At 28.4% G+C, this 10,815-nt stretch overlaps 1 protein-coding gene across 1 annotated transcript; it reads right to left on the bottom strand.

The window, feature by feature from the left end:
- Positions 1 to 8,802: 8,802 nt before the first annotated feature.
- Positions 8,803 to 9,027, bottom strand: BDBG_17002 (uncharacterized protein; the record flags this gene model as incomplete). The annotated part of the gene is made up of 1 exon (XM_031724827.1): positions 8,803 to 9,027. One exon carries the CDS (start codon positions 9,025 to 9,027, stop codon positions 8,803 to 8,805), a length of 225 nt encoding a protein of 74 aa, XP_031578239.1.
- Between the last annotated feature and the right edge of the window lie 1,788 nt (positions 9,028 to 10,815).

Raw genomic sequence — 10,815 nt, 5'->3', positions numbered from 1 at the left:
TTCCTATTCTCCCGCCCTGAAGCTCCACCTTGTACACGTATAAATATTCACTCTGATCACTGATTCTCACACTTTCTCTTTTTTTCCTTCTCTAACATTTTCCATTTTTGTTATATAAGATCTATATCTTAATGTTGATCTATTCAGCATAGGCTCATTACACTTGAAAAATATTCATCATCTTCTTATTAGAAAATGATTATTCATTAAAAGATATTCAAACACATAACAATGCATAATAATAAGAAGAAAAAATGAATGATCAGTTAAGCGGACACTGAGTCTCTGTTAGATAGATAGAAGCTTACTTATCATCTACTCTGACTCTGCAACAAGATCTCATGAAGAGAATATTAGTGAAAGATCTGAGAGTTCTAATATCTTAGATGTATAAGATATTTATACAAATACACTTCTTCTGAAGAACTTTTAAACACAAATACTGTACATCTGATAAACAATATAGCTATGTCTACTGATAATATAAGAGAACTCTTAAATACAAGTATAAACACAGTGCTGCAGTGACTTTAAGTAATGTTGAAATTACAGCAGCAGTAGATAGCTGATATATATGCAAATTGTAAGAGGTATACACTGAATAGATTAGTATAATATATAGATCTTATAATACAAAAGTGAAAAACATTAGAGAAGGAAAAAAAAGAGAAAGTACAGAAATTAGCAATCAGAGTGAATATTTATACATGTACATAGTAAAGCTTCAGAGCAGAAGAATAGAAATTTCATGACTTTTTCAGCTAAGAATTAATGATTAAGAATTGAAGCTTTCAGCAGAATCTATAAAGTGTAATAAAACAGTCTATATAATTGATTAAGCACAGTCTGTTACATTAGTTCTCTCTTTTCAGAAGTGATATAGAGTTGCAGATATATAGTTCTCATCAGTCAAGAGCTGCTGTCTTAGATAATACAGAGCTCAGAGTTCGGATCAGATAATTATAACTAACTTATTTCACAAGATATTATCAGTTACAGCTGTGAGGTCTCTTATTAAGAATATCTTTAATCTCTTATTCAAGTTTGTTATCTTCTTTTATAATCTCTGACAGCTATCAGTTAGAAGTCAGTTGAGAAGAAAACAGATCAGTAATAGTAGAGCAGAGTAAGCTTGTATAAAAGATATTATGAATTTCGGATAATATATCAAGATAGTAGTTATAACTGTCTAAAACTTCTATCACTTTATACTTAATATAATAATAATTCAGTATATGAGATAAGTATGTAATCTGTAAATTCTTATAAGAGGTCTACGCTGAATAGATCAGTATAATATATAGATCTTATATTACAAAGTAAAAAATGTTAGAGAAGAAAAGAAAGAGAAAGTATGAGAATCAGTGATTGAAGTGAATATTTATATATGTATGTGATGAAGCTTCAGAGCAGAAGAATAGAGACTCTGTATATACAGTGAAGCTTCAGAGCAGAAGAATAGAAATTTCATAAGTTTTTCAGCTGAAAATCAGCAACTGAAGATTAAAGCTTTTTAGTGAACTAAGAATTGAAGCTTTTAATGAAATTTATAAAGTGTAATAAAATAGTCTATATAATTGATCAGGCGCAGCTCATCACATTAGCTTCTTCCTTTCAGAGATGAGATTGTGTGTAATTCTCATCAGTCAAGAGTTACTGTTATAGATAATACAGAGCTCAGAGTTCAGATCAGATAATTATAGCTGACTTATTTTACAAGATATTATCAGATGCAGCTGCAGAATCTCTTATTAAGAATATCTTCATCTCTTACTCAAGTTCATTGTCTTCTTCTATAATCTCTGATAACTGTCAATTGAAAGTCAGTTAAGAAGGAAATGAGTCAGTGACAGTGTGATGAAGCAAGCTTGTTTAAAAGATATTATAAATCTCTGATGATATGTTAAGATAATAATTATAACTGTCTAGATCTTCTATCACACTATATTTAATATAGTGATAATTCAGTGTATAAGATGAGTGTGTAATCTGTATATTTTTAAGATTTAATCATACTAGATTCTCTATCTTATATTGCTTAGTAAGGTCTTGATGAATATTGATTCAATCTTCTTAATTCTGTTTAACACTTATCATAGAGATCTCTGCTCAATTGTGAGTATTTCAGAGCTTTATTACTATATTATCAGTGATCTGAATTAAACTGTGAGAGTTTGATATGAACTGTATAATCTCTAGAAGATTCAACACTTTCACATAATATCTGTATATAAGAAAGAATAAGCTTATATCTATTGAAATGATATCTTGATTATTAATAGTGACTTCTGTGTATAGAAGAAGAGCATATCAATCATTTTATGAATAATTATAGAACTTATAAAGATAGTTCTTTACAGTCTGAATTATTTATTCTGATATATCATCAGTCTTAGAGTGATAGATAGTTAACAAACAGTGTATAATCTTGAGCACTTAACAGATTCTTGTTTAGAAAGTGCTTATAAATTAACAGTCTTAATTTAATACTATAGATCTCAGTAATTCATACATCTAATAGAACAGACTTTATAGAAAGACTTCAGTGACTTGTTCAGCATTTATTTTATTATAAGACTTTAATATTATATCTTTACTCAATTAGTTAATAATAATTAAAATGTTCTTACAATTCTTACTCTCAGAAAGATTAATAGTGAAGTTAATTACTACATCTTATCAGATTCTTTCAAAGATATTAAGTTATTTTAATAGATCTTTTCTACAGTTCTTTCATGAGTTAATAAGAGAATAATGATTACAGTTTCAGATGAAGTGCCTAATACTGTTTAAAATCTCAGATCAGTAGAATTCTTAAGAGACTATTTAATACAGTTATTCACAATCTGAATATTCAGTTATATATAAGTCATGCATCTCTTGCATTATCTAAGTGTGTAAGAGTTCAGAGTGAGAGACTCAGTGTTATTCACAGAATTACAGAGTGTTATTATCATCAATTGAATATTTTGAGATGTCAGTCTTTATATATAATTGTGAAGAAAATTGAGATACTTTTTATTATACTACTTTAGTGAGAGTCTGAAGAAGTTCATCAGTCTGAGCTGTTATATGCCACAGTTTGTTCAGTGTAGAAGAAGTGAAAATATCAGTATCAGTATCAGTTCAGAGAGAGAGTGTTCTAATCAGAGAAGTATGTATAGTATCATAAGTTATTTCATTTTAATTAACTAAAATCTTCAGATTTAAGAGCTGATGTTCTTAATGCATTCAATAAGCATCTATTACATTGAAAGATATATCTTACTCTTATTATAAGAGAGTATCTGTCATTGAGTTCTGACTGCTGAGATGATAGTGTATAGTGAAATAAAAATAGTTTAATAGCTTAGATCATTGCATCTGATGTTTGATAAGCTTATAGATAATTGTGAAATGCTTGAGATTCTTATAATCTATGATTATCTCAAATTTGAAGACACTTTGAAGTTCAGAGTCTCATTCATCTAGATAGTGTATAATTGTAAGAAGTTTCTTATTATAGATCTTGTAATTGCATTCAGCAGAACTCAGTTTCTTAGACATGAAAATGTATAATTATAAGACATCTTTATTATCATATTATAATATAGCTTCTTCTGTGACATAGTCAGAGAAATCAGCTTCAACAACTGTCTCACAATCAGAGTTAAATATTATCAGTAGAGAAGTATTAATAAACATTTTCTTCATCTGTATAAATGCAGCTTCAGTATTCACTGACTACTGAAATACTTCATTCTTCTTAATAAGTTCTGTAAGTAATCTCATGATATCTGAGATGTTTTGTATAAATTACTGATAAAAGTTAGCAAGTCTAATGAAGCTTTATACATCTTTTATAGTATGTGAAGCTTCTCATTCAAGAATAACAGAGATCTTCTCAGAATTCATTTGAATTTTCTTATCAGCTTCTATGATAATATCTAGATATTTTGTACTCTTAACTTCAAAATCACACTTATTAATATTTATTGATAGTTCTGTTTCTTGTAATTATTACAATACTCTTCACACATGTTTCTGATATTTCTTTCTGAATTCATCAGTGAAGATGAGAATGTCATCTAGATATACAGATAGACTGGCCGGCAGGATCATGAATTTCACATTTGATTTCATTTGATCTGGTCTCATACATTTCTTGATGTGAGTCTCACCAGAACCAAGTCTCAAAAAAATCTGAAAATGGATCATTTCTGAGAGAAATGATGTGAAAAATGACCAGATTTAATTCAAGAGCAGTGAAATGAGAGTAATTTCTCAGAATAAACTGTGAAAGATGATCATTCTTTCAAAATCAGAATAAGACTGAGACTGAAGATTAAAATCAGTCTCATTCAGTTCATTCAGTGATTGCTTATATAATCAAAATTTGATAATGATTATTAATAACACTTATGAAACAAGTAAATACATTCTTATACAAGTTTATTCTTCACTTTCTTATGAAAACTACACTTCTCTGATATACTGTGATCAGAGGTATTAAACTATCTGATAATTTCATATTTTACAATCATGAGTTTCTTGATTGTTTCTTCTTGTAATTGTCTCTGATAATAGTGATAAATATCTTGACTTGAGTTAAACTTTTACTTCATTCTCACCTCTATTAATGAAATTGTCAGAATATTATATGTCATCAGTGTAACAGTTGAATATATACTCTCAATAATTTTTTATAACTCTAGAATTGATTTGATGTTTAAATTCATTGAATCATCTTAAAGATAGTAATCAAATTCAGTTTTACAAGTATATAGTTTTGTCTGATTTTCAGTTATAATCAATGTATACAAGTTCTGTTTCAAAGTTAGTATTATAGTTCTATATAATATGAAGTGTTATCAAAGATTGTTAATTACTAGAGAATTATATTTCACTGTCTTCACATCTTGAACATCTGCTGATTCAAATCTCTGATAGTTGATATTATAGTAGTCTCAGACTAATTTGACATATGAGTCTCATTTCTCCTCTATTCAATCTTGAGAAGCGTAGATATTAACTTGATACAAGAGATCTAGTAGAGCTGCTACAGTATAATACTCTGCAAAAGATTGTTCAGTTTTGCTGTAGTAATATATCAGTTTATTTCTTACAGTAATAATAGCCTGCACTATAGCATTATCTCACACTGAATTTCTTTTTAAGTGATTTAACTGCTTCTTAAGATAAGTAAATAAACTGTTATATACTCATCAGACTAACTGCAGTATTGATGTACAAGTGATTGAGACTGTCTTTATTATCTTATAAAACTGAAATAGTAAATCAATCATATATTTTAACTGAATTCACTTCATATCAGAAAATTTAATATCTGAATCTTTTCTCAATCAGAGTGTTATACTCAATAATTAATTATCTGACACAATCAAAGAGTCTGAACAGTTATCTCATATATTGAACTTTATTATATTTTAATATTCTGTATCATATTCAGTGATGTGACTGATTTATTTATTTATTAAATATCATGAAATCATTATTATTGTTTAGAGAAGGTATAAATTATATTAATAATGCTTCAAATCTGTGATATTTAAATTATTAGTCAATCTATTCAAAATTAATAGTAGTATTATTAAAAAGTGTTATTAAAAAGTAATATTAAAAAGTATTATTAAAAAACATTATCTTTTACAAAGTGAATATAAAAGTTAATTGAGTAATTACTTTCATCTTATTCTCATCTCAAGAACCAGTCATCTTATTATTCTTTGTCTTAATATTAAGATTCTTTATCAGTGTTTGTATTATAAGTTAAATCACATAAGCAATGCAGAGAATATGATCTTGTTTATTATTTTAGAAATGCAAAGTTAATTTTTACTTCAAGCTCTTCATCATAGTATAGTTATTCACAGTATTGTCAGTTGTAATTATAAGAAGACTGAGACTACTATCTCAATAGTTATTTTTAATCACAGTTATTAATATCTCTGTTATATAATTCTCAGTATGACTACTGATCAATGATTCAAATTCAATTAATGTCTCTTAATAAGTTCAGTTCTCATCAATGTAATAACATGTAACTCTTATAAATGTAAGATTATTTATACTGATTTATACATTCACTGTGAGAGACACTCTTCAATGATTCTTCAACTCTGATTCTAGATATTACATATTAACTTTGTAGTGTGTTTTAAGATTGAACTGAAGACAGAATCAATATGAAATATAAAGATTTAAATTAAGCATTTGAAGAAGTGTTCAGAATTCAGAGTTTTCAATTGATTGAAGAGAAAGATTCAGAGATATATATATATAAAGTAATTATTCATGAAAGTTATCAGATGACAGTTGTGAAATCAGTGTACTGATATATGATCATTTTCACATGATTTCCTTCAAATTAGAAAGTTAGTATTATCAAAAATCATTATCTGATAGAGTAACTTATCAGCTCAGTAGTAATTTTCTGATTATTTTTCTTTTATTGTCTGTATTCTGATGACTTCAGATGTCAGAAAATTTCTTCAGAGTTATAATCAGTTTATAATGAATATTTCTAAATGAAGTTATAGTGATTCTAGCAGAGAGATAACTCTTCAGTAATCTATAATACAATCTGTTGATAATTATTTCATAGTTCATCTCAGTGTTTATGTTGAGTTTTTCATAAATTTTATAGCCTGAAATCAGATGTGAAGAATGAAGTAATTATTTATTATAATTGAAAGAGAGTATTCTGTGTTGAATTGTAAATAATATAGACTTTATAATTCACAGTGATTTCTTGAAGAGTTTATGAATCTTCAATAGAAGTAAAAGAAGTGAAAGAAGTGAATTCAGAAGATATGATAATAATTTGAGAAAGATAATAATTTATTTTCAATAACTGATCACTGATGAGTGTAAGAAGAATTAATATAAGAGAAAATAATCTTGTTTCTTAGCTTAGTTATAATTTTAGTACTAACTCAGATTGAATATCATCAATGTATAAAAGTAAATAAATAATCTTAATTAATCTCTATCATATTTCTTGAAATATATTAATATTGTGAAAGAGAGTGTTATTAAAATGCATTATCAGATAATATCATTAAAAATATATTAATATTATAAATATCAATATTGAAAAAATGTTGATACTTATACATTATAAGTGATTTGTGAATCATAATAGTTAAATATATATATATATATATATTATTCCTGACTTGATTACAACTTGTACAATAATTTTTAAAAACTCAAAATTAATTTCAATTACTAATAATTGTGAACTTATAACTAACTAATATAAAAAGAAAAAAACTTTTTCTACTCATTATCTTTCTTCTCTTTCTCATTCATCTTATCATTCTTTATAATTCACTTCTCATTCTTCTTCTCCTTCTTCTTCTTCTCATTTGAGATGATAATCATCTCAAAATCTCTCTTCACTGTCTTCTTAGAGAAGGGTTTATGCTGCTTTCTCTCAGCCAGGTCAACCTGCATCTCAAAATCCTGCATTTCCTGATCTACTGTCTCAGGTTTCACTTCAGTGATAAGCAGATTGATATGCTCAGAGAGCAGAGCTGTCTTCTCAATGTTCTGAATTATGAAGTGTATTCAAGACCTGAACAAGGCCTCAATTCTCTTCTTCTCTATCAGCTTCTGCTAATCAATTAGAGAATAGAAGTATTATCAAAAATCATTATCTTTCAATAAATAAAAAACTTACCAGTTTTGACTTCTTTATCTCTCACTTCAACACTCTCTTAATCTTCTTCTGTTATCACTTATTTATAGTAATACTCTTCTTCTCTCTTTCTCTCTTCATCTTAGTCTCTGTAACGTGGCGGAACCGCAGCGGTGACTAGTCAGCGGCGTCACATAGAGGTAGTTGTTGAGAAGCCGTATAAGTGAGCTTGACTATCTTGCTTGAATAGCAACCTCATAGACTACAGAGTTATTGTGAGAATATCACAGATATGATACTTAGTATACTAAGAAGATTGTATGAGAAATGCAGTAACTCTTGTATATATTTCAGTTAAAGAAAAAACAAATCACTGACTTCTTTGATGAGAAGCCAGTATCTAGCTATTCTATATAGACAATGAGTGAATACTCTTCTCTCATTTCATAAGTAAGAATAGCTAGAGTGATATCTCAGCAGTATCTTACTACTATAAAAGTGTAATCTGCTGATCTTGTATAGAAGTGAGATTCTCATATTCATTAATCAGATCTTTCTATAATATATCTGAATAATGTTATAGAGTGATTGAAAACCAGTTTGAACAGCCTGCAGAATGAATGAAATTATCTGTATAAAAGTAATAAGCTGTGTAGAACTGCAGTGAGATCTTGACACAGTCAGAGATATAATAATACTCTCTTCTTTAAGAGCATAGTCTGATACTCTTAGATTACTGATAGAATATATATTATATAGTATGATATCACTGATTTAAGCATATATACTGCATGTGATACAAAGAAATAGATGAGTTTTTCTGCTAACTGTGTAGATCTTTCTTTCTCATCTCTGTCTCAATTAAACATGTGATAAGTGAGTTTCTTATATATTGATTTAAAATATGAAAAACATAGTTAATAAGTGACTTACAGATCTTTCATCATCTTCTGTTCTATGTATAAAATTCTCTGCAAAAGTAGTGTATTTTAGAGACAAAGCTAACAGTAGTAGCAGGATTTTTTAAAAAGATCTCTTTTCTCTCTGTGAAACATTTTTCTTCTCTCTGTCTCATCTGCAATAGTGAGTGTATGAGAGCATTATTCTTGAGAGATAATAAGAGGCTTATTCTGATGTTTTCTAGTGAGTAATAAATGTCTTCATGATGCAGCTGCGGCCTCTGTGACTATTAAAAAAGCTAGGTTGAAGATGAAGTCATTGATGTCAATGAGCTGCAGAAGTATCACTCTTATTACCACATCTTCTTCTTCTTCTACATCTCTTACAGCTGCAGTGATAGTAGCTGTGCCTTGCAGTGAGATATCATCTCTTCTGCTAATTGATTCATCTGTGTCTGATCTGTTCTCTGCCTCTCTTACTGTCATTGTGACACTGCCATCTCTCTCAATCAACACAGTGACATATAACCCTGTGTGATCATTCAGAGAGAACTCTGAGAAGAGCTTGATTGCAGAGATAGTGACTCTGAGAAGCTCAATTCTTAGTTTCTCTTCTATAGCATATCTGAGCCCTGCTCAGAATACTGCTGAGTTGAGTCTGCAGAATCTCACAGTTTCTTTATCTTCTCTCTGTGAGAAGACTCTGATACAGTCTCTGACTGATATCATCACTTATTTACACTGTGCTAAGCAGCTGAAGAAAGAGAGAAGTTTATACATCTATCTCTTCTCTTACTTCTATTATTTTCATTGTATCTGTAATAATAACTTCTATCTCTCTGTAAGCATTATCTACTCTATAAGAAGATGTTATATCAGTTCTGACAAGAATCTCAGATGCCTAAGTAGTACAGAGTAAGAGTCTCAGAGCTTTAAGTATTGATGAATTCTATTAAGACTGAAGAGGTCTCTCTTACTCATCTATAAAAGAAGATAAAGATATGAATCTCTGAGATGAAAAAACATCTCAGAATGACTGATCTTAAGAAGAGATCAGCTGACATCACTGTTGAAAGTATCACAGAGATTAATTACTGATTGAAGAGAATCTCACTTCAATTAAAGCAGATGACTGAGGTACTTTGTAAATTGATAAGTTAATACTTCAAGTATCTCTTATACTCTTCTGCAGCATGCTTCTCTATAATGCTGCAGTGCTAACTTCTCAGCAGATAAAGATACTGATATCAAAGACTTTAACAGTGAAGAATGAGTTTGATAAAGATATAATTATTAATAAGTAGACTCTGATTTTTCTTTTTACTTTTTCAGTGAGCTGCAGCTCTATTAGAATAGCAGTGACTCACAGATTAATAATATTAATCTTTATTAATTTTAAATATTTCTTTCTTTTCTTATTAATCACTTCAGGAATTTTACACTTGTGTAGTCTTATTAAACTTCTAAAAATTCTTTGAGAGAAAAAATAGAAGAAGAGTGCTATAAAGTTCACAAGATATCAGCTTATTATTACAAGATTATCTCTAAAAACTCTTTAAGAAAAATAAGAAGTCTTAAGTGATATTTCTTGTTCAATATCTCTGATGTGAAATAGAATGATCTTTACTAGCTGTCTCATAGCTTGCAATCTCTTTCTCAGCATTTTTCAAATACTCAAGTGATTCTCATGAATTCTCTGATAATGAATAATCTTTTTATTTAACAAGATATTAAAGCTTATTATAATATGTTTACTTATTCAATATTTTCTTTATAAGATATTCAGTATCACTCTCAATCTTAATATTATTCAGTCAAGACAGTTCTGTCTCAGAGTATTACTTATAGAGCTTCAAATAGAAAATGTGAAAAATAGAATGAATTGATTTCAATTCTAAGAGTAATTTCAACTCATATGTCTGCTTACTCATTACTCTTATTATTAGAAAAGATTCTAGTTACTACTCACTGAGCTTCTTACACAGTTTTATTATCTTGATATTCTTCACTGAAAGTAGTACTTGATTCTCTATCAAGAACTTCATTGAAAGATGTTTTCAATTATAGTATTCTATCTACTACTTCTAAGCATAGTGAATACTTTTCATCATCTTCTTATAAATTTTATTCAAAAGTTTCAATCTTACTTTTACTTCTAGTACTGAGAGATACTCTGTTCTCTGTACCTGTTTAATATTCTGACTATCTATTTCTCTCTTTGAAACATCATCTGTGATGTCACTGAATAATGAAGAATTATATTCATAACAAGCA

Source organism: Blastomyces gilchristii, assembly GCF_000003855.2.
Source record: "Blastomyces gilchristii SLH14081 genomic scaffold supercont1.7, whole genome shotgun sequence".
Taxonomy (NCBI): domain Eukaryota; kingdom Fungi; phylum Ascomycota; class Eurotiomycetes; order Onygenales; family Ajellomycetaceae; genus Blastomyces; species Blastomyces gilchristii.
This window is presented reverse-complemented; position numbering and strand designations above follow the sequence as displayed.